The sequence below is a fragment of the Barbus barbus genome (genome assembly GCF_936440315.1).
Source record: "Barbus barbus genome assembly, chromosome: 35".
Lineage (NCBI taxonomy): Eukaryota > Metazoa > Chordata > Actinopteri > Cypriniformes > Cyprinidae > Barbus > Barbus barbus.
Genome location: NC_136763.1, coordinates 9,904,711 through 9,930,424, shown reverse-complemented (window position 1 = coordinate 9,930,424; position 25,714 = coordinate 9,904,711). Strand labels below are relative to the sequence as shown.

At 38.2% G+C, this 25,714-nt stretch overlaps 1 protein-coding gene across 2 annotated transcripts in view; it reads right to left on the bottom strand.

Annotated features, from left to right (window-relative positions):
- Positions 1 to 25,714, bottom strand: part of LOC306854714 (rho guanine nucleotide exchange factor 10-like protein) — a 143,636-nt gene that overhangs the window by 21,216 nt on the left and 96,706 nt on the right. For both annotated transcript variants that reach the window (XM_079392948.1, XM_079392949.1), the window contains 4 exons: positions 19,237 to 19,323; positions 14,275 to 14,486; positions 13,039 to 13,196; positions 8,171 to 8,313 (listed from right to left, as the gene is read on the bottom strand). In XM_079392948.1, the coding sequence (XP_079249074.1) occupies positions 8,171 to 8,313; positions 13,039 to 13,196; positions 14,275 to 14,486; positions 19,237 to 19,323 (600 nt within the window). The remainder of the gene's footprint in view (positions 1 to 8,170; positions 8,314 to 13,038; positions 13,197 to 14,274; positions 14,487 to 19,236; positions 19,324 to 25,714) is intronic.

The following is a 25,714-nucleotide window of genomic DNA, read 5'->3' as shown; positions in this document are numbered from 1 at the left end:
GATAGCTTACAACAAACCTCTGTGTGGTGCAAGGAACGATACTTGGAAAGTTTACAAATTTTTAAGTTTTAAAAATGGTGAATTCCAGGGTTGAGTGAAGATGAACTCCAGTGGTATTAAACTCTATTATTTTATTTTACTCAGTATTAAAAAAATATTCCTCAGAATGTCCTGATGGATCACAACAGGCTAGATCTCTTAAGAAGTAAAGAAAAAGAGGAAAATGAAGGAGGACAGCTTTTCTATTTGGATTATGCTTGTTACCAGTGCTTATGACTATAGTTATGCCCTAGTAGTCATTGAGATTACTCGTGTAGCAGGGTCGTAGAATTTAGTGCACTTGTTGGGAATAAACAGAATGACCAATAAAACGTGTCTCTGGTTCCTTCCAACTCTACGAGGAAACAAAACCAAACTAGAACAAGAGGGGTGAATGTAAATAAATAAAATAGATAAAGAATACATAAGTGAATAGCTGACTGCTATTATCATTAGGATAACACAAAAAAAAAAAAAAAAGAACATTTAAATAAGTGATTAAAACAGCAGTGACCTGAAATTGGGAATACTCAATCGCACTCTTAATTAACCGCTAGGTTTGTTTTGACCATCACTCCAAAGTTGGTCATGGCTGCTGCGCGTTCAAGACCACACCATGGGCATGTATTTCCATAAGGTTTAGTCAATGTGCTATTGAACAATTCCCAATATCTATAAGACAAAATATTCACTAACTGAACAGTTTACATGTAATTAAATTTAGATTTAATTAAGTAAATGTAAATTTAGTTGAACAGCCCTCAGGAGGGGATACACCTAAAATAGTGAAGGTGAAATTAGCTGAGATGACTTAAAGGTAAGGAAAGAAAAAGTGAGAAATCAGGAAACAGAAATATGTTTAAATGAAAATGGGTCAGATCACTTCACACTGTATACCCACAAGTTAAAGGCTTCAAGTGAATGATGATACCTGCTGAAGTTATTAGTTAGCTTAGCCTAAGTTGAAGGGCCACTAGGCCGTGTTAGCTTAACTGGCTCAGGTGGTTTGTCTACAGTCCGGTGTCACGATGTATGCACTATCTGGAGTTGTTTTTCCTGTGACAAGTCATTGTCATGGAAACCAATGCGCAGCAGTGCCAATTTAAACAGTGTGTAGCAAATGTCTGTAAGTTTCAAAAGAGCCATGCATAGTCTGTTGACATGTGAGGCTTACACTTCCATTCAAGATTTCCTTGGTAGCACCCTACCTTAGAGAACTCAAAAATCTGCTAAAGCTGGTTGCCTTAAAATTTTAAGTTGGCGCAACTTTTTAAATTTTTTTTAACAGCGTAGTTCAAATCAAAGTCCCTCAGACCAAAAGGTCTCAAAGTCTGTAGTCTTTGGTTTAAAAATTACACGCTACACTCGCACGTGTCTTAAAGTGTTGTTAAAATGTTGGCTGAGTACTAACAGCTATCAGCTGAGGTAGAGGGCTTTAGCTTGTATGCATTTAGGGATGCTGGAGAGCTAGCTTTGGCTACACGCATTTGTTTGTTTACACAAAGGTCTGTGAAGTGGGTGCTGTTATCAAAATAACCCGGAAGAGTCTGCTCACACTTACGGGGTCACGTGTTGTTAGGAGACCAATGCAAGCTCACAACACAGCCCAAGCGGAGCAGAGATTGATCTGCGCTGTGAGCATGCACCGGAAACTCACATGTGGTCAGATGAGGTGTGCTCAGTCATGACGTCACATGCAACTCATTCACAAATCAAAACAGCATGTTCACTTCCCAGGCAATGGTGAATTAGTTAGCTACACTAGAATAACACCATTAATTTGACGTAAATGTTTCACATGAGCGGATCAATATGAATACAATGATACGTAACACATAATAAGGCCTTAAATCGGTGAAATGAGGAGCATCGCTCAGATCACCTACAACAGTGCTGAAAGTGGGGATTTCTTTGCCCAAGATCAGACCAATTTATTCTGGTACCATTTAAACGGGCTGCTAGTATGAGATTTCTTCGTCAGATAAGGCTTACGCTCTTGTAGAACCTGGTCGAAACCAGAACACACACACACACACAATTTCGGACAAAACATTCTCGAGCGGGAATCAAAGCTTCCCTCCTGCTGATCTCCTGTCCTAAATCTTCTGGTCTCAGGAGACCTCTAAAACCCAGAATATATTTGAGAAGAACATCTGGATGTCTTTAAAGAAGAGAACCTTCAGTGCTCGACCGGATTTATCATAAATAAAGTCGAACAGGGCAAAGACCTTGTCATCTGGGAAAACTCTGAAACAAACCCTCACTGATTTTTCTTTCCATTAATGCAGTAATTCAATGATGTTATCTGCAGGGGAAGACGGCTAAGACAATTCCCAGATCTCCACGAAAGTGACACTCGTGACCTCGCGTTTCTCTCCAAAAGAGAAACTTTTTACTCTCTGACAGAAAAAGAGACGCAATGATTTGCTCAAGTATTTTAAAAGGGACAAATTATACTAGTTTCTGCTATTGAAGCAATATACTCGAAAACAATATATACAATATATTGTTAACATATATTAAGGTTTTCATGACATGTATAAGCTTGCTGTGTTATTGGAATTTATGGTATTGTTGAAATCTTTGTATGTATAACTTTATCTGATCACTAGTGTTCAGTTCACATGCTCGATGTGATTATTTAGAAGTAAGGATTATTTCATCTAGGGCTTAACCGCGTAATGGATACAATTGATATATGTACTTTGGTTATGCAAAATTACGTGGCGTTTGATTTCAGATGAAAGGTGATTTCATCAGCAATAATCTAGTATGGATGAAAATGGTCTTTTCCCATCATAATGTACAAATTAGGACACTTATAGGAATCTGCTAGGATATGTGTGTTATTTTATTAAATAAGGCAGCAGATAATGTATGCACGGAAAGAAGCTGTGCAGGGCGATTGGATCAGTCGCCCGTGGGTGGATCCCAAATCGGCCCGTTAAAAACAGATACCCAACTGTGTCTCAGAGTTGGGTTGTTGGAAAGAAAAGTTTTAAGCTTAAGCTTAAGCTCAGCTCGTTTGGCGCTCTCAGTCATTTTAACATCATGATCGAGCGGTGAACTGAGATCAAGACTCAAACTTCCAAAGAACTTTAACATCTAAAGCCTCAGAAACTAAAACCAACTTCCTGGGAGCGCCATCAAGTCAGAACGAATCCAACCAACCACTGAAGAGTATTCTCCTGACAATGACCGACCAAGCCGCCAATCCACGCACAAACTTTCCTGGACCGGGAAAGAATTGAACTCAACTGAAAGCCAGGAAAGTAAGACAATATCTCCTAAATCTGCTGGAACTGGTTGTATTTATCTTTTAAGAGTAAAGACAGAAGAGTTCCATGTGTGTGTGATTTCCCTCAGGTTGAAAACGAGCATTAGAACCTAAAACTCTCTTCAGATCAAAACAATTCATTGCAACGAATGTGTGTGTGTTGTTACGTCTTCTGATTGTGTCATTTAGCTTAGTATTGTGTTAGAGTAGTGAAATAAACTTTGATTCTATTAAGAAATCTCTTGTCTGTTGCTATGTGATTTCCAAATCTTAATTACTTGCCAAAGATCGCGTTTACCTACGCTCATGAATTTGATAACTAACTATTTGGTTTGTTTTATCGTTGCCGCGAATAAGATAAACAAAATTGTTAAGAAATAACGGGCTGATTTTAATGCTTGCTGGACAAGTCGTTAATAAGGTATCGTTAACAAGGTATAAATTGGACATTCTGATTAATCTCAATTAATCATATAAATATCGAATCTTAGGAGTGATTCCCTAAAAGCAGAACAATGGTTCTAAAGTTTACTACACTCTACTAACAACAGAAATTAGGATTTCTTCGCTAATATCAGGTTAGTTTATTATCATACGATTTGAATATGCATTATAGCACTGAATAACTTCTGTACTGTTTGATCAGAAACTATCAGAAGTTAATAAAACGTATGAGACAAACACATAAGATTGATTACTGAGTCTGCTTGCAACAATGTTTAAAACAATGCCAAGGTTCTCCACCATTTCTGCTGCAAATTATCTTAAGGGGGAATATTAATAATTAATCATAACTCTTTATAATGTAATCTTTACTCTTTTGTTGATTTTGATTGCTTCTATTGTCCTAATTTGTAAGTTGCTTTGGATAAAAGTGTCTGCTAAATTACTAAATGTAAATGTAAATGTTATCATTGTAGAAATATTGTTTCTCTATGAGTCAAATGGAAGCCTGTTTCAGTCGCAGTAAAAAAACTAATAGTGACGTATCTTAAATAGTCATATAGTCATAAATATGAGATTATGAGTAAAAATTACAATAAATATTTCCACTTGTGAGAATTATAAACTGCACTATAAGTCAAATTATGATATAATGACACATTCTGAGATATAAAGTTACTAATATGAGATATAAAGTCATGTTTTAAGATCCAAGTGTTATTTGTGAACTATATGACATATAAATTTAAAGTCTGAGATATAAAGAGGAAACAGGCTTCCATAGTGTCAGTGGCAGACTGCAGATACGGTACAGTACTATTCTGTCTAATCTTCCAGGAAAAGTCCTTGCTAGACTAAAATTTCAAAATGCTGTAATCCTTCATAGGGCTTATTCTAAATAGTCTCCTAACACTGGGATACTTGTTTTATGGGGATCCAGCATTACGGTTCTCAAGCAGAAGAGCATTCCAGAATATCTAATGCTGCTGCAAAACCAACACAATATCAAAAAGTATACTTTAGCTTAGCGTTACTTTACACAACAATGTTAGTTGTTCTCGTTTCTTCTAACGTACAAAAAAAAGGTGGACTTATTCAGAAGCTTCACTTTAAATATGCTTGTAATCTGAATCTCTGCTTACCGTTTTATTTTTTTTTTATAAAAATGTATTCAGTTGTACAAACACAAAAGCAAACTCCAAAGCAAATGAACACCTTCCTTCCTTTATCTTTTTCTGCAATGGACAGGATTATTGTGCCTTCAAAATCACCATCCGACCAGTGGGTTCAAGGGCCACACATCATGAAGGTTTCAATGACTCAGGATCCAGTTTCTTTGATTTCAAAGTGATTCACAGCAGAGCCTTGCTCCACTGTCTCACAAAACAATACACCCCCTCCCAAACACCTTTTTAAAAGTCCACAGGGAAAGAGGAGCCATTTCATGCCTGATCCTCTAATGAGGCATGAGGGAGCTGCACTCCTTATCAAGGGTTTGCACGCAGCCCCCTGAGGTCTGTGGTGCTACCGAGGAGCCCTGAGAATCCTTACAAACAGCTAGTTCTCCAGTCTGAGGTTGAGGCAGATTAGATGGAGGGGGTGAGGTGGGTGCGAGAGACCTTTCTCTCCTCTGCACACTAGCGGACAGGGATTAGCACCTGTTTGCGTGCCCTTGCCAAAGGGAGCTTCTTTTGTTTGAGAGCAAGGGAGGAGACTGAAACTGCCTTTGATGTGTTTTCGCTTTTAATTGACTTGTCGGCAGTGCTTGCCTTTGCTCTTGTTCACTCTCTGTTTTCATTTTATTTTGCTTGGACTATTTCTTCAGAGACAAGTAACCAGAAGAATACTTCTATCAACTGGTTATATCCATCTATAATACTGTTGTGAATGGGTATATATGTTTATATCATTACAAACGATTTCTATTTCAAATAAATGCTGTTCTTTTTAACTTTCTATTCAAAGAATTCTGGAAAAATGCATTATGGTTTCCACAAAAACAAAGCAGCACAACTGTTTTTGATAATAATAACATAACACTGATAATAGTCAGAAAGGTTACTTGACAAAGCACGATCAAAATCAGCATATTAGAATCATTTCTGAAGGACCATGTGAAACTGAAGACTGGAGTAATGGCTGCTTCACCATCTGAGAAATAAATTACTTTTTAAAAATCTAAAATTATTGCTGTTTTATTATTTTTAAAAATATTTAGGTAAGTGTTTTTACCTTTTATTTTCTATTTTGTGCAGACATTCTAAAAATCTGTATACATTTACAGTTATGATGACTCAACACGTGTATAAATTGGGCCTCATGGTCTGAGTCACTGAGTCTCACACAGAGACAGAAGTTGCCTCCACCGATTCACCCCAAGACACTACAACAGTTTATTACAGCAGGAAAGCACAAAACACAGCACGCCTCCACCTACCATCTAACCCCTCATTAGTCCACAGTAATACTAGGTGACAGTGCTTACGAGAGCAACGTGTGTGGGACTTCACTCTTCGGCTTTTACTGTTCTGAAAGGATACTGTTCTACAGCCCTGTTTTCACCTGGTATTAAGATGCGCTTTCAGTGATCACACATTACCATTTACACTTGGTCTTAACGTGTTTCAAATGCATCTCCTGTGACCACTTGTGTTCACACCCTCCCCTCTTATTTTTGGCGCATTTCCACTGCATGGTACGACACGGTATCGTTAGGTACAGTTCACTTTTGGGGGGTTTTCCACTTGGTACAGTACCTGGTACTTTTTGATAGCCGAGGAGCGGATCCAGCGAGAGCTTGATGGGGTGACGCAGAATGAACGTGGTTTTTCAGAAGTGCCAGCAGTAGAGGCGGCACAACTATAACGACATGTGAATAATACCGCCCACTCTAAAGCAGTATTAAACGGCAGTGGAAACACAAGCTGAGCCAAACCGAGCCATGCTATGTCGTGCTGAGCCGAACTGAGTCGTACTACGCAGTGGAAAAGCGTCATTTGTAAAAATATACATCACTTTCTAAGGAAGAGCAGAGTGTGGCCCTCTGAATGAATGAAACCATTTCCATTGCTTATGAGGGAGCGGGAAATGAAGCAAATGCAAAGGATTTTCATTGTAATCTGTGTGTTTTGGCACAACATAGTGAAGTTTGAATCAATTGTTTTCGTACGCTCTCTCAAAACACATCCCATAATGTTCATGTTAGGTCAAGATGTTTGATTGATGCATCTTTAGGCCATTACACGGCAAGCCGTGTAGCGGGTGGCCAACCTTGGGCTGTCTTTGAGCACCTGTCAGCTTTTTGCGGTATGGTCTGCACTGTCCGCACTAGTTGGACACAGTTGGCTGTCAGTCCTAGATTATTTTTCCCTTTTTGAATAATGAATATACACTGCTGCCACCTGCTGATACAGATAGTTGTTTCCTCAGAATGTATATGCTAGTTGGCCAATGGTTGTAGTCTTTGCGGTGTGAAAAAATGCAACTTTTTTCACGCACTCATCATATCTAGTTCTAAGATGTCAGTTTGGCGTTTCGTGGCCTTTACTAACAGGTGTAAAGAGGGCTTACATATTAATGAGCCAAACTTGAAAATCAAGTTGGTTGCAGTCCAAAAAAAATGTGCAGGGTTTTCTCTGCATAGTGCGTACATGCCCGACCACCACTGTTTGTTTTTTTCCGCAGTACTGTGGTTTAAATGCTTTCGGCATTCTACATCAATAGCGATCCAGTGGCCTCAATTGTTTCGGGTCAGGGGAACATTGTGGCACGCTGCATAGTGTGGAATTCTTCCCTAAAAACTAGTGACGAGAGAGACAAATTCGCAAAGGCTCTGTTGCTTATCCCACCGACACATCATTGTACGCCACTTTGCCACGAGTCTCAAGGAGGCAGATTTACAGCTGTAGAGGAGATGCTTCCCCCTCCAGCTGCTGGGCCTGCATGGCTCCACAGAGAAAGGGATACAATGTAATCAGTCGAACAAAACAGAGCACTGGCCTGAACCGTGGAGGATCAACCGAAAAGCAGCAGGGGCCCACTCACCTACCACTAGCTCAAATCTCCTCTCTGATGGGCGCATCCAGAGAAATCTCAAAGGATAAAAAAGATGTTTGAATCCAGAGATAAAACCCAAGAAGGCAGAACTAAAGGAAGGCTCAGGGTTATGGAGGCCCATGGGGTAGATCCCCAGGGTACGGCGCCTTCATATTTGAGACAGCCGGAGAAGATTATGAGTTTGTCAGAACTATTTACTCATCCTGTGTGGTTTAAAAATAAATAAACCTGGAGGAGACACCCTGGTCACATGGACTGCGGCTCCTCGGTATTGATCTTTACACACAAGCTAATTTGTCAGTCAGTGTTGGCCAAGTGCCCGTGAAACATAGAGCTTTGAAATTATGAGTCTACCTGAGTGGACAATCTGGAGCCGTCAACTACAGTAACTGTGTTAGCACAGCTAGCCCAGACCGAGTCCTCCAAGGCAAGTAGTGTCCTGATGGGATCTGAACCAACTGTTACTTTCCTACAGGAGTCCTGGTTCCAGAGTTCCCCTACAAGACAAAAAGACAGAGTAAGTTCACAGTGAATAGACTTTTATTTCTATCAAGATTCTTGGACTTCAACTATTGGCACGCTAAAGGCCCCAGAATTCAACATAAGACAGCAAAATAAAATAAAAAAGTCTATGTCTTTTGTGATTAAAGTGAAATGTGAAAATAAATGAGATAAGTTATATTAACCGATATTAATATTCATTAATGTGACATCAAGAGGATTAACTGACTAAATAGATTTTGTTATAAAATTGCAGCCCTTGTTTTTTCAAATACATTTCATAAATCATATGCTGACACTGTTGTGTCCTTGTAAAAATGTATAATGCAAACTGTTTTTTTTAATTATTATTAATAATAATAATTATCACACAATAAATATAAAAATGGTTTGTTTTGATCGTAACGAGCTTTAAAAATGTAACAGCCAGAAAATAGCATATATCACTTTTGTAATGCCTTGTAGAGCAGGACACACACACAAAATAATTTCAAGACAGCACATTCCTTAGCAGGAGTTAAGACTTCCACTCCAAGCATCTGCATTTGACTGGCTGGCCGATTTCCTGCCCTAAATCTCCGTATCTTAGGAGACCTCTAAAACCCAGGATAAATTTGAGGGGACATCTGAAATGGAATTCAATGTTGTTCTTGACCGGTTTACCATAAATAAAAGTCGCATAATCAACAGTACAAAGCATGTGGCATCTGGAAAGGCTCCAGCACAGACCCTCCCTGATATATCCTGATCGTTTAACGCAGTAATTCAATGATTGTATCAACCAGGAGAGACGTTTTTATGATGAGACTGGGCGTTGAAGTCTCACAGATACATGCCGAACTGGACACTCTCATGACCCCCGGACAGCTCCCCCTTTCGTCCTCCCTGCATTACAAAGGAATGTGTTTTTTTTTCTTGTGCAAAGAACACCCAAACTTTTATTGACTCTCTGCCAAAAGATATTCCTTTATTCCTATTAAAACAATATACTCAATAGACAATACATACTAACGTTGTATTTCCTGTCTTTCATATGCTTGGTGTGATTATTTAGAAGGTAGCATGTTAATTGATGCATTAGCCCACGTAGTATATAAAATTAATGTATGTACTTTGTGTATGCCAAATACCTGTTGTTTGATTTTGAATGAAAGCTAGTTGCGTCAGCAATAATTTGGTGTGGATGAAAGTTGACTTTTCTCATCATAATGTATGATAAAAACACTTATAGGAATCTGCTAGGATATGTTCTTCATTTTATGAAATAATTCAGCACAGGATTTACGCACGGAAAACTGAGCCGTGCGGGGCTCCGCCCTACAGAAACACTTGTGATTGGATCAAACAGAAAAACACACAACTTTGGTGTGCTATGCTTGCTGCTTGCTCGTGCGCTGTTTGAAAACCCTGGCTTCGTCTCATCGAGTCGCGCTGGCCGAGCATTGAACAACTATCAAGACTTAGTCAAACATCTGAAGAAACCCTTGAAAGTCTGAAGCTACGCGAAAGGAACTCAAGGAAGACCTTCGAGTGTCACAAAGAAGCCAACCAACCACCGAAGGGTATTCCTTGAAACGCGTCAGACGACGACACATCAGCAGCCAATCAGTCATTGGTTCCCTCGGAGACCGCGCGGAAACACCCGATCAGCTGTCAAACTCAACTTAAAGCAAGTAATCAAACAATTCTCCATAATTCTGATGGAAACTGGTTGAAGTAATTTAGGAGCAAAGATAGACAAGTTCTCTGCTTGAAACTTCCTCAGGTCAAGTTTCAGTAACTAGCAAAAGAGTGCTAGTTTAAGCTTTCTTCAAGTTCATTACCTGCAATGTTTGTGTGTGTAGGTATTCTGTTTTGTGTTATTTTAGTTTAGTAGTATTGTAGAGTAGCAGATAAACTTTGATTTTTATCTGGTGCTATGTGATTTTCAAGTCTAACTATTTGCCAAAAGATTGCGTTACCTATGCTCAAAATTACCTAATCAATTCTGTATTACTGTGGCCACGGGAATAATCTGAATTGTTAAGACATACTGGTTTTAATGCTTGCTGGAAAAGTCGTTAATGAGGTATCGTTAATAAGGTATAAGTTGGACGTTTTGATTAATATCAATATCGAATCAATACGACCCGACTTCCAAGAGCTGAAATTAAAATAATAGTTCTAAAATTACTACACGTTGCATATTCTTTTTTTGTTTTATGACAGAGAAAACAGAAAACCAAGGTAAAAGTACATGAGTAGAGAATACAATTAAGCTTGTGAAATACCTTGCTTGAAGGCAAATCACTAATTCTATCTGGTGGAACATTTCAAATATGGCCAAAGATATTCAAAGCAAGTAAATTCATATGTTATTTCCCTTATACATGAATGCTTCAAATAGCAGAGCAAAAATGTGCTGCATGCTAATTCCACTGCTTTGCCCTGAGCAAGTCACTTAAAGTAAATTGGTTTCATTAATACTCAAGAGTAAATCCTTGTGTTTGCAAGACAAATATGTATAACTGGTGGTGGAACTGTATAATTTCTGGCTACGTCTTAAAAACATACAGCTAGAGCAAGCACTGCAAAGCGTGTTTGTGGACCGCATATCTCCCTCAATAAAACTAGCGTTTTCTATGCTAATGCGCTAACAGTGCCATGTTAATAACTGCAGCGTGTTGTGTAATCCAATTTATACGTTTCCCTCCAGTATGCTCAGAACACGCCAGATTTTTTTCCCTTGAGTTTTAATCATAGGGTTTGCACTGTAGCCACCATGGACAACATTATGGGATGCATTACATAAGCTTTTTTCTTCGACTTTTCGCCCCCATCACAGTGTGTTAATGAAGCAAAATTAGAGAGGGAACCACAGCGAACCATTTAATTAACATTTCGAGTTGTTTATTTCTGTCTTTGAAAGCAGAATAGCTTTACAATGACTTCCGACTTCCTCAGGTTAATTGCATGGCATATTCAAAATGTCAGTCTTCCCACTTTTTTTCGTGCATATGCTTTGAAAACATCCCCCTCAGCTGCTCTGTACCCCCTCATACTCAAATGAGTGCCGCCTCAGATTTGCATCTTGGAAAGCCTAGCGAGGACCTTTGGGGCGGAGAGGACTTATCTGGACACTCCAAGCATCTGCAGATGCAGTCTTTACTTTATTGCTCCAAAAGTAATAAAGTGAAAGGAGGAGACACACAGTCTCATTCAAATGGGCGCTTATAGCTTCTGGGTGTAATACATTTACGCATTTTCTAGGGAATTTCAGACACCTCATTATTATCCTTATAAATTCTGCAAACTGTTGATTAAACACAACAAAATGATCCTACCCTCTTAATGTAGCTAGGAAAAAACTAGAAGAAAAATATGAAATCCCACCCCCCAAGCAATTTCGGCTCGCTCATATGTTTCAAAAAGCTTTCTGATTAATCTAACGTGAGACCCCGGTGTTTATTACAATATTAACTGTTTTGAGGGCAATGTATTACCCCACAGAATAATTTGTAGAATTTTTATTTTATTTTTTTATAAAAAAAAAAAAAAAAAAGAAAATAAAAGAAATACAATTTTAATCCAGCCTGTTCTTCCCAGGGAATATATTTGCTTGTAATTAATTTATTTCCACTATATGAATAGTATATTCAATCGCCATATTGCACATCAGAATAATTAATCTTACTTTCCACTTCACTGGAGGTAATTCCTTGTTGACAGCCAGGTAAGTAGTGCATTGTGATAAACCCATTGTGCCAGGGTTGTCTGCCTTGCACCACCCCCAACATACACGTACACACACAGCGCAGTCCCTCGCTATCTATCATGTCTCCGAATGCAAGAGTTCTGCATGCCTGCCCGTCTTCTGTTGTCATTAGCCCACACTTACGCACTGCAAATGAATAAGTCGCAGGCGCTGGCAGGGGACAGACTTGTGAAATCATAAATTGCTTTCAAGGTAATCCCGAATCCATTGGCTTTCCATCTAACTAATACATACCCAGAACAATCTTATCACCCCTGTCTCATCTCTGAATGCATTCAGAATACATGACAGAACTAATATCTTTCACATACTCACTGAGGCATTCAGCTAACAGAGGAGGGACTGAAAAAACATCCCTGAATGTCTGAATGGAAGGTTGATGAAAGAGCAAATTGAACACGGGGACAATCAGATTCATTTGCACTATTAATTTGATTTGATTACCCTTTCACTCTATTGAGTCCCTTTCATTTGGGGACATACTAATAATTACCCTTCTTAATTATCCCACCCATTTAGTGTTTAATCCCATTAGTGAGAAAAAGGAAAGAGAAAACATACTGAATGTAACTGTCCATTTCTGTGCTAATGTGATAAAGAGAAAAAACAAGCCTAATAGGATAGAAATAACATAGACGTTTAAATCCTAAGTAATTATCCACAATCCTAAACAAACGGCAGCAATGTTTGTAGAATAAATAAACTTTGTTTGGCATAATGCATAAAAGCAAAAGAGAAACGGCTATATACAGCCTCGTGCAAATTATGAGGCCTTGAATTAAATGCGGAAAGTTTTTTTCACATAAAAGACTATGATATCTGAACTGGGACATTAGAAGGGCCCTGGAAACGGAAAACAACTTGCATGACAGCTGGAAACTAACTTGAAGTATGACCTTCTCAGTTGTACTTAAAGGCAGCATGAGCGTACAATATAATGAGACATCAAGCGTTATTTAACTCATACCTCCGTGATGTCTCTCGTACACCATCAGCGTTCCATCCCGCAGGCCAGCGAACAGGAAGTTCCTGGAACATTTGAGACACAGAACTGGACAGCCCTCGGGGTTACGGAGAGTCACAAGACATTGGGCGGCTGTGTCCATACTGCCGTAGACCAGAATGCTTTGGGAGATACACATTGAAGGATATACAGTATAAGGACATCGATGCAGGAAGAAGTATAATTTTAAAATGAAGAAAGGCAAGATATTGCCTTATTTCCACTGTTCACTTGCTTTGATATTGTGAAATGATTTTTTAAAAGGAGAAATTCTGTTCTCTGTAGCTAATCAGTCCCCTTCATTTGCATAAAGAATATCTCAGAATACCTATTGTTCTTCTCAACCTTCATAAATGATTTATCTTACTCAGAAAATCACAGCGATTTTAAGAGAAATTTGTTTAATTTCTGCCAAAATGACTGCACCTCAAAAACTTCTCCACATATCTATCCAAAAGTTTTTAACAAGGTGGTAAACTTTTCCTGTTTTTATATTACAAAGAAGCATATACCACAAAAAGGTGCATCTACACAGACGGCATTAATGCGATTGCACATGTAAAACGTTAGGAAATTACTGAAGTCAAATATCTTTTATCCTTTTCATATTGAAATTGTTTTTCCATTAAATGACTTTGGAGCCGCTAAAACTTACGAGGATAGTCGTCACCTGTTTCGTATCCCTGTGTGCACTGCAGTGTCTGTAATGACACCTTAAATCTGATTAAAAGGCTTTTACCTTTCTCATTTCCCCAATTGCTAGACATGTGCTCAAAACAAACAGCTATTAGGCTATTAGTCTTGGCTACAACTTGGTTCTCACAGCCAAGCGAGCTGACAGGAAAATAAAGGAAGCATTGATGAGGTACTTCATTTACATAGAACCAAAGCAGCATCAATTTCTTTGATACTGAAGGCTTGGGTGAATCTAGTTTCCTCAGAGCAACCAATTTGGCTTTGTTGGTGCCTTTAGATATTTAACAGGTACTCCAATATTTTTAATTGAGGAACACAATACATATTTTTAAATAAAACATCTCTACACTTAAGTACTATAGTCTACACTTAAAAAAAAAAATCATGCTTGGTGTTACTTGCTGTCTATAATAATTGTAAAATCTACTAGCAATTTCAGAATGACATCTGCTTTTTTCAGTGTATATGTTACCCTTTTTCCATTTTTTCCTGTTTATATATTACCTGCCATCATCAAGTCCCACACAGATAGTATTTCCAACTCCCGTGGAGTTGTGACGGCTGGTTTCGGCATCCTCTGAAGGGGTGGGCTCAGGCACGAACTCCAAACACCTCACTCGAGCTCCCATCTGGAGGGATTTTACAGGCCGAGGTGTGGGTCTGTTCAAGGAGAAGATGTCCACCTGGCCTTGAGTGGAATCACCTCCACCGGCTACCTGCAAAAACAGAGCAAGGACACCGCTATTATAGGTAGTCATCCAACCAAAACTGCTCTCTCACATCCATGACTGTACAGGTAGGGAAAGAAAATAATAGAGGAAGGGAAGGGCTTTCTGTGTTTCGGCCCTTTCAACCACTCCCTCTGCTTTGTGCTTTAACTTCCAGTGCCGAGAACCACGCATAGGAAATTTCAAAAGGCAGAAAACTCTTTCACTTCCAGTGTACTTTAATGTTTCCCAGCTCTGTTATTTTATTCCTGTCAATGTAAATTCCACAGTAACAGCAAAGTTAAAATCATACATCTCGTAAAAATCTAACCAAGTCTTTCGCTTGATAAAGTCTCTAAAATTCATACTCTTTCACCCCTAATGCATTCCCAGCATCGGCTCGATAACTTCAAACATCTTTTTTTGAAACTCCAGGGATCTTTTCATCGCTGAAGCAGAGGAAAAGGTGGGGTGGAGAGATGTCTTTTGAAAGCCGCTGAGCTGTTTGACAATGGAGGGTTTCCTTTGGGTTGATGATTGATCGCCTTCTTAAGACAGAGACTGAGATGACAAACTCGATCCTTGGTGAAATTACATATAGTAGACAGAATAAGACTTCAGCACAGTGCTGCTCATAAATCCATCCTCTGTTGCCTTGCCTCAACAATTGATCTAGGTTCTGCACCCATTCATTTTCCTAGCGAGTTGCTTTAAAATGCAGACTCTTGTAGCACATTTGGATTGCATTGCATCATAAATTAATAATCTCCCAGTTCGTGAAAAATAGTGTTTGTTTTCGCACCGTGCTCTCTCTCATGGTTACTTGTTCATGCATAATGCAATGAAAGCAACACGCTCACTATTAGAAATTAAATGAACTGATCAGCATCCCATCATGCCCACCACACAAATTGGCTCATCTCTCCTTGTGCGGCACTAAACTGCTCCAATTACAAAATCCATAAAAAAAGCCTTCAAGAGGTGGTTTAACTGAGGGAGATAAAGGGGAAAAGTACTACAGAGAGTCTGCTGGCCATCTCAACCAATCTCAACCAAAGAACAGGAAAACAACAAAATGGGAGGGATGCTGCCGGACAGCAGAGATTAATTCTCATTTAGAGCCATGTTATGTGAGCAAAATGGCAGGGCTAAATATAGTCTTTAGCCTTACAGTTCCCTCTAATTTGCATGCAATCATTTGTCTGATTTGTATCGCAGTGTACAATCGGGATGGCCAAGGTCTCATGGGCTGGGAAGAGCAAGGCAGAGCAAATATCGGCCTGTTGCAGCAGCGCAGTGGGATATACAGAGGGCTTATCTTCGGGCAAGAAGCTCGCAAAATAACTGAATATCTCTGCGTTTTTCCTACTCAGCCACAACCTCCAGCGGCCCTTATTATCCCACTTTCTCACATAGGCGCAAATCCATGTTTGCAAACTTGACGATGATCCATCCCTCCTTTTTCGATTCAAATCCTCCACACAGACTAGGTGGAATTACAGTTCCCTGACAAAGTCATCAGTACTTGTTTGGAGGAGTGGATATCTGGAATCGTGCCCTGGACGCATCTGTTTTTTTGTCCAGAAAGCCGTGCAAACCAGCCTTAGAGCCAAAGCTCTGGACAACAGAGCATTAATTAGGCTGAAATTGACTAAGAGCCTAAAGGGAGCAAAGGTAGTCTGGGGAGAAAGACGTCATCTGTCTATTTGTACACACTGGACATATTCAAACATTTGCCTATGACATCCTTTACCCCGTGTTTTAGATTTGTTTGGATTTATAGTTAGAGAATAGAAAACTGTGAAAATGATGCTGTATGCACCATTCAGAACTGAGTTTTAAATTCCAATTCCAATTATTGGTGTGTCGTGTAAATAGAACTAAAGGAAGTAAAATTTAAATAGATGAAAATCTATATTCAGGCTAAAAGACAAAGACCTTAAACCGAAAACCTATATTTTCTTTCCATTTTGTTTAAAGCTCTTACTTTGTTGAAATTCTTCAAATTGCAAAAAATTGCAATTTAAATTCCAAAATTTCCAATTTCGTTTCAGTCCAATTCCAAATCCAATGAAACATCCTGTGGAAAATTTGAATTGCATTCCAAAAAAAGTACTACTACTGCTACTAGCAGCAGCACCAAAAGGCATATATAATTTCCAAACAGTTTTTTGAAATACTCCCTAAGGCCCCTGTAAACAACATTTTACCCAAAAACATGGCATTGGCAAACAATAAAAAAAGCAAGTACTTATTTGTATTATCACTAATCTACTAAATAAATAAAATCCCATGAAGAACACTGTGAACACTCGCACACACACACAAATCAATAAATAAGCCTCAGTCTTAGAAGTGAAGAGGCTAAAGAAGAGTGAATTTGGTGGATGACTGGCTAGCTTACTGTCTTGGACTGATTAGAAACAATGTCATTATTTTGATCTGAGCAATGAGAAAAATCCCAGCAGCCCATCTTGAGTGATCTGATTACTGTCACTGCTCATTTGGAACACTAGCAGTGAAAACTGCCTGTTGTGATATGATGATGTGCTACCACTGACTTATAAGTTGGGAAGTAGCAAATGACTGAATCATTTCCCCTCTTCTCACATCTCTCAGTCCAGTCGAATTCACTGAGAAAATGACACCTGCTATAAGCGGAAGATGTGTTGATTACTTTAGGGCAGGGGTCGGCAAGTAAGCTTGGCATTGGGACAAAAAAAAATGTCACCACTAGATGGTGGTCCAGAACATAGTCAAAGGATAATTTAAGATACTAATTGATAAAAAATGCAACCAGAATTGCCAGTGACTGACTGTTACAGTGTATTTTGCAGCTGGTAGTGAGCTGTTACTCTGTGTAAAATCCTGCGACAGTCATCAAATAAAAGCCACATTTGTGTGGCGGTGTCCGATTAGAGTATGTGAGCGGAGTGGAGCGTCAACAATTTCCCCTCCCCGCGCTCCGAGCATTTAATAATCACTCCGCTCCAGCTCCGCTCCGTGCTCACTGATATCAGAAACACCGCTCCGCGTCTAAAGTATTTCAGTATGTTTGAAATATCACAGTTCTATGGAAGCCCGTTTCCACCACTGAATAAAAAAAGGTTATTGGGACTTTTTTTCTCACAATTCAATTTTTTCCATAGAATTGTGAGATATAAACTCGCAATTGCGAGTTATAAAGTCAGAATTGCAAGTTAAAGTCCAGTTTTGAGGGGGGGGCTGATATGTTCTCAGAATTGCGAGTTTATATCACAGAATTAGCCTATAACTTTTTAACTCACAAGTGCGAGTTTAAATCATGCAATTCTGAGAAAAAAAAAAGTCAGCTGTCAGCTGAAAATATTCAGAAGGAACAAATAAATTCCTTGAGAAATATAACTTCCCGCTCATGTCCACTGCAGTCATCATAGCCTTCACATTCTTTCTGATTTGAGTAATCATTTTTATCTAGCTAGCTAGAGTAAAAACCACGACGCTCCGACTTTTAAAAAATCCGCTCTTTGCTCCAGTCAAAATCACACCTGCGGGCCGCCTGTTGCCGACTACTGCTTTAGGGGTTTCTTTAGCCCTGCTATATAGGTTCACACAGCTAGACTTTTGGCAAGCAGTGTAAAGTCAGGTCCACATCGCAGCTTATCATAATATGGCAACTTTAACAGTCTTTGACTTGGGTGCATCTGAAATAGCTGCAAACAAAATAATAGACCTGTGTGGAGAAAAATGATTGTTAAACTATGGATATATGAATTAGATCAATGATCATTTTTCCACAGTCCTTCAAAAACTAATAAATAATGATTATTTCACAGCCACAACTCAACAAAGCGAAGCAGTAATACCAGTTTACTTACTAATAAATGCCTTAAATAAACATCTGTGTGTATTTTTTTTCAGTTTTAACTTTGTTTTAAATCAAATTACTATTTCTTCCCCAAAACATTACCATGCCTGTTTGACTGTATTTCATCTAATGGGATGCAGTAGACCAAGCCTACATGCATTTATATATCTGAAAAAGAGGCAGAAACGCAAAACACAGCTCTGAAGCACAGAAAATAAGTTTGCAAATGCTGTATAATAGCACATTTTAACACATTTAATCAGTAACACTGGCAGCCCCACTGAGACTAAATGAGATAATATTTAAAAAGTGACCCCTATGATTTAATCTGAGTGAGGTTTAGATTTAGGATCAGATGTCGAGAAAATTATATTTTGGATATGCAATGCAGAGGATTTTTGGCACCAGAAAGAGGTCCTAATCCGGCCAGATATAATTTCCTATTGAATGTCTCCTTGTATCTTTTAAATCCACCCAAGTCCACCCTCAGTGCTTTTAGAATACCCACAAAAACAATTAACTCAAAGACACAGGCAAGGGCGTCCTTTTGTGCCCAACCAAGGCTCAAATTGGATTTATCCCCCTGCTTTGGGGGATTATATGATAAATTGCCCACTGCACCAGAGGAGGGAGGAGAACGAGACTACTGTGCAAAACTTTTAAAGGTGATTTCACAGGGCTTGTTATGAAAACCTGTTTTATTTTGTAGAACACAGGTTACGTCCACCATAACTTAATGGTAAATTAATGCTTTCCAGTTTTAAACAACGTTCAGAATTAAGACCTGTTTTGCATAAATGGGATTTAATGGTGAGGAATAATAATTAAAGTCTCTTCGATCTCTGATGTCACCGTTTCACTGTGTGCGCATATGATAATATGTATATTTTATGTGCTTCTGTTTCTACTTACCCAGAGGTAGCCTTGAGGAAGTGAAGTACTCGCCGCCGAGAAACCAAGTAAAGCACATTGAACAGGATTGTGAAGCGCAGCCTCCAGCTATGAAAAATAAAATTAAAAAAAAATTAATCTTACCTAACGACTAGACCTGGGAACATGTTAATTTATTTCAATTATGAAACATAAAAAATAACCAGAGTCAGCCCTTTTAAAACAATTGTATATGTTGCTATAGCTCAAATATGGTTCAAATAATGCCAAAGTAATATTTTAATTCTCAGGGAAGTCGTTTAGCTTGAATGCAGTGTAAGTCGCTTTTGGATGTGTAAATAGTGAACAATAAAATATAATAAAATGTATTTTAAATACATTTGTTTTGTGCTAAGTATGCTACAAATACATTCACATCTTAATGCACTTAATAAAAATACATTGCAATTGTACTTTTGGTATAATAAACAGGTATACTTTAAGTATGCTAAATTTGAACAACTAATGTTGTACTTAATGAAGTTTAATTGTGCGAAGGTAGTGCTGAGGTCCAACTAAAGATATGCTGAAGTATATTTGATTGTGCTGAAGTGGAACAATTGCAAGTATAAATCAGGTACACTTTAAATATCTTGCATTTAAAGATCATACAATCCTCATCAACAGTGATATTAAAACACATTTTAGGCTTAATTAAAAATGTGCATTGTGCACAAGTAGTACTTCAAACAAAGTTTAATTACAATTTTTATATTAGTAAGTCTCAAGCAATATGTCAATAAATACTGTATGTTAGTATATTTTAACCATACTTAGTATGAAACAAATCTATTTTAAATATATTACTTTTTTACTAAGGCATAAATTAAATCTTTAAAAAAAAAATAACATTTTAAAGTTATTTTAAGGATGTTTAGCAAATATAGTTTAGCCGACAGGAAAACAAGACAAACATACTGATTAGGAAAATCATTTTCTGAATACAATGTAGCAATGTGGCTTACTTCAAGTGGTGGGTGGCATATTTATGGTGACAATAATGTTGCGTGATATCACGCCATATTAACAGACCACAAACAGCCGCTGTTTGGGAATGTTTATATTTAATGTGAGAATGAAGTCTGGGAGAGAGGGCAGAAAGCACATCTAATTTAATTAGGGAAAAAGACAAGAGTTTGGTATCTATGAGAATTTAATATCTTTCATGTTGTCCCCAGTGGAAACTGGGCATCAAGCGTTAGCTATTTCCAGCAGTCATTTCCTATTTTCCCCTCTTTTTCAAAGTGCAAACATAAACAGGTCCAAAATAATGCTGGCGAAATGACAGTTTCAATCAGTGGAGAGCTCTGCCTCTCCCTTCTCCGAACCACTTCCTTCTTTTTTTCATTAGCACGCAGAGTTTCCTTTCCTCTTGCATATCTACCATTTATCTCATTTTTAAATCATTCATCCATCTGCAGTGACAAAAATGTCTAATTTGTAATTAAATGCCAGTCATGGCAGGAGCACATATGGCAGCCTGCGGGCTCAGAGCTCGGCTGGTGGAGGGAAGGGACAGACTGAGGCTTTCTGAGTCACTTGAGAACTGTTGCTCAGTGAGGAGCACAGGCAATCTTCACAGGTGGAGATTGCTTTGTCTTTGTCCATTCTCCAGTGAATAGCAAGTGCATTTGCCTGAATATCTGCTTCAGCCACAGTCCCTAGGGGTCTAAGACACATGCTACATGATTCCCCAGCAACACATTTATTCTGGCTTCTCGAACAGCACCTTGCAAGACTCCTGTCCAACTGCAGAGGTAATATACTGCTTCTGAAAACTGACTTAATCCGGCTTGAATGCTTCTTTTTATATATGGAATTTCAGACGTGCTTTGTGACCTGTGGCACCTCGTAATAGCCTGTCAGAGTGAAGGGTTACTTTAATACATATGGGTCTATGCTAATACAGTTATTATACAGCATGGGTGAAATCAAATGCATAAGATGCAAGATTGTATTTAACCTCCGGTCTTTACTCTAAAAATACTTTATAATACAAAATTATTGGTATAAGGCATCATCAACATCAACCTCAGTTTGCTCATCACATTAAAGAGATTGACAAAGAACAAGGAAGAAATACATGTCACGTTTGTATTACTTTGCACTGTGCTAAAACGAATATGGAATTTTAAAGAAAAAAATGATTTTAGACAAAACAATTTAATAATGTAAAAAAAAATAAAAGAATTACAAAAAATATATAAATTATAATGATAAATTGTATAATTAGTTACAGAATGATATAAACATAGAAAATTATATAAATATTGTTTGTGTGTATAATTAATAAATACAGGTAAACCTCCAAAAATTTGAATATCGTGAAAAAGTTTTTTTTTTTTGTAACTTATTTCAAAAAGTGAAACTTTCATATATTTTTAGATTCATTACATGTAAAGTAAAACATTTCAAAAGTTTTTTTTGTTTTAATTTTGATGATTAGAGCTTATTGCACATGAAAGTCAAAAATCAGTATCTCAAAATATTAGAATATTTACATTTGAGTTTCAATTAATAACCATGCCTACAGTATAAATTCCAGGTATCTCTTATTCTGTGTAATCAAAATAATGGGAAAGAATGCTGACTTGGCAATGATCCAGAAGACAAACATTGACGCCCTCCACAAAGAGGGTAAGTCACAGAGGTTCATTATTGAAAGGTGTGGCTGTTTACAGAGTGCTGTATCAAAGCATATTAAATTCAAAGTTGACTGAAAGGAAGAATTTAGGTCGGAAAAGATGCACAAGCAACAGGGATGACTGCAAGCTTGAATACACTCAAGCAAAGCTGATTAAAACAATTAGGAGAGCTTCACAAGGAGTGGACTGAAGCTGGAGTCAGTGCATCAAGAGTCACCATGCTCAGACGTCTTCAGGAAAAGGGCTACCAAGCCACTTCTGAGCCAGTGACAACGTCAGAAGCGTCTTACCTGGGCAGTGGAGAAAAAGAACTGGACTGCTGCTCAGTGGTCCAAAGTCCTCTTTTCAGATGAAAGTAAATTTTGCATTTAATTTGAAAATCAAGGTCCCAGAGTCTGGAGGAAGACTTGAGAGGCACAGAATCCATGTTGCTTGAAGTCCAGTGTGAAGTTTCCACAGTCACTGATGATTTGGGCTGCCATGTCATCTGCTGGTGTTGGTCCACTGTGTTTTCTGAAGTCCACAGTCAACACAGCCATCTACCAGGAAATTTTAAAGCACTTCATGCTTCCTTCTGCTGACAAGCTTTATGGAGATGCTGATTTCATTTTCCAGCAGGACTTGGCACCTGCCCACACTGCCAAAGGTACCAAAAGCTGGCTCAATGACCATGGTGTTACTGTGCTTGATTGGCCAGCAAACTTGCCCGACCTGAACCCCATAGAGAATCTATGGGGTATTGTCAAGAGGAAGATGAGAGACACCAGACCCAACAATGCAGATGACCTGAAGGCCACTATCAAAGCAACCTGGGCTTCCATTACACCTGAGCAGTGCCACAGGCTGATTGCCTCCATGACACGCCGCATTGATGCAGTAATTCATGCAAAAGGAGGCCCAATCTAGTATTGAGTGCATAGAAATGAACATACTTTTCAGAAGCCTGACATTTCTGTTTAAAATATCCTCTTTTTTATTGATCTTATGTAATATTCTAATTTTCTGAGTCACGGAATTTTGGGTTTTCATTATCTGTAAGCCATAATCATCAACATTTCAAGAAATAAAGGCTTGAAATATTTCACTCTATGTGTAATGAATCTATATAATATATGGGTTTCACTTTCTGAAATGAGTGACAAAAAATATTGACCTTTTTCACGATATTCAATTTTTTTTTTAGATGTACCTGAATGGATAATGTGCTGACCAAAATTGTTTGCTTACCAACAATCGTCAAAACATCTTTTGTTTTCCAAATGGAAAAAAACATGAGGAAAAGATGGCAGTTTTCAATTTTGGGTGAACTGTCCCTTTAAGAGTTCAGGGTAAAGATCATTGCACACCGAGTCTGAAATTTTCACATGCGTTTTTCCATTTTTTCATATTCCCCATCCTTTCCTATCAAAATGCATGCTACTGATGCAAAAACTTAGAAAATCGAACCTGATCCGAATTTATTTTGATGGACGAAAGTTTCGGAGGCAGTGTGCAAACGTGATTAACACAACGTGATGTCGTATTTATTTTTTTACGTGCAAAAATTTTGGATGAAAATTTCAGACTCAGTGTGCAGTGACCTTAAGCCCTGTTATATTAATCATAATAGTTTCTGTCCATCAATCAAACTCAGTCCACGTTATCAATGGTTCACAGTCAGCAGCTTAACTCTAAATGGCTAAATAACCTGAAAGGCCATTTAATTAGCATCAGGATTCCCTATTCCACTAAGCCTCTCATTCAGATGCAGGCACAATGCATGAGATCCCAAAGGGAGAAGGAGAGCGATCGTAGAGAGATTTGATGGACGACTTGTGTTTGGGTGCTCGTCTGGGGAAAGGGTACTAGGTGAGCTAATTAAAGAGAGATTTGTTGATGAAGAAAGAGGGCGGCCACACAGCTGCTGGCCCCAGTGACCCACTGCTGGTACACATCCACTGTTATCCACCCAACCCTTCTGGGTGATGGACTGTAATGCCAGCTCCAGGTGGTGAGCATCCTTTCCATAGGCCATCTGGAGGAAACCCATATTAGCTTCCCTTGCAGAGTCTATCCTGCCTGCAATATGTCCACATTTAATCCTGTAATCAAATGCACAATGATAGTGTCACAGCATCTATAATATTATGATTTTTAAAAGCAAAAAGCAACACAAAGACTTTTTCACTGGCCTTTATATACGCAATAATCCCCAATCAACTCAATTATTATCACCAGGAGTCATCAGGCTTGAGGAGGTTTGAGGACGGAATCCTTAGAGCAAAACAAATGGAGTGGTATGCTTTGAGGTGATTTTCTGTGACAGTAATCAAATCCCTACTCTACCTGTGCTTTGTTCAATGCATTTTAGATGTGATGAACGCTACACAAAAGAACATACATACTCCCTCCCTCTACATACTCGTTAATAAGTAATTATGAAAGGGACCACATCTCAAATAAAAAGGACAAATTTGTAGAAATGGTTAATTAAATATTTTTTTTCTTCTGAGCATGATGTTTGAACACATTGTAAAACATGTAGATTTGAAATGGCAAAATATATTATGTATTGTGATCACAATAACGATACAAATATTATACAATTCTAAAAACTAAAATTCACAATTAAAAATCTTATGCTTACCAAGGCCTTGTTAATTAGATCAAAAATACAGTAAATACTAGTGTTGTTTTTGGCGGCCTCTTTTAATTTTAGTTTTAGTCCAGTCTTTGTGGGAAGCTGTCATTTTAGTTTTTATTAGTTTTAGTCACGTTCATACTCTTTTTAGTCTAGTCAAGTTTCAGTCAACTAAAAGTTTGAGCATTTTAGTCTTATTTTAGTCAGAATTATCCATGACTATTTTCGTCTAGTTTTAGTCGACGAAAACTGATGACATTTAGTCTAGTTTTAGTCAATGAAAATTGTATTTTAGTCTCTTTTTAGTAATGCAATTCTACCCAGTCAATATAGTATAAGTACCTAGTAGCAGGGGCGCCATAAGGGTCGAGTTATTACGATTCTAAGGGCCCGACGATGGGGGGGGGCCCCCGAGGGGGAAACGTGATTTCTACCGAGGAGAACGCTAGTGCCCTGCATTTCGGCCCGGCCCCGACTGGCCTTGGGCCTGTTTTAGGCTTCTCCTTATTTTTATATTTTAAACATCCATCAATTAGTGATGAAAAAAATTGCTGCGCTGGTGGAAACAACACCAGACCGTGCCGCGACTGTCAAGAGCGACTCGACGGTGTTTGGTGTCTAACAGCAGCAGCGAGTGCCGTCAGCGCAGCTGAAGAGTTCTGCGTTCAAATGCATGCAATAGGCTGAAGCTTGCTGCAAAGCCCCAGCAAAAGTAATTACTATGAATGTAATGGGGGAAATAGCAAGGATATATTTGAATTATTTACTAAAAAACTTTTGTGTCAGTGTTGCAAAGATGAAGATAATGATCCTGATTCGCCATCTCCTCATTAGACGCGCCTTTAGAGAAAAGTGCATCTTCACGGATTATGAAATATAATGAAAGAGTTTTTGTTTTCGTTTTTATTTATTTCGTTTAGTCATTTAAAGCTTTCTATAGATATATTTATCTATGTCTGTGAGGCATGTATTCGCTGACTTTCGTTTCATTTTTGTGAAGCGCTCCTGTTCAAGACAAGATGGTGCGTAATTTTTTTTTCTTTAATTTATAAATTATAAATTATTTTATATATTTTATTAAAAGTTTTGTTGATATTGTGAGTGCACACAAATAAAAGTAGACCCTTTACAGTTACGAATGATGTATTACTCTTACTTTTATGAGCAAAAATGACGGCGTAAGTTGTTTCCATTG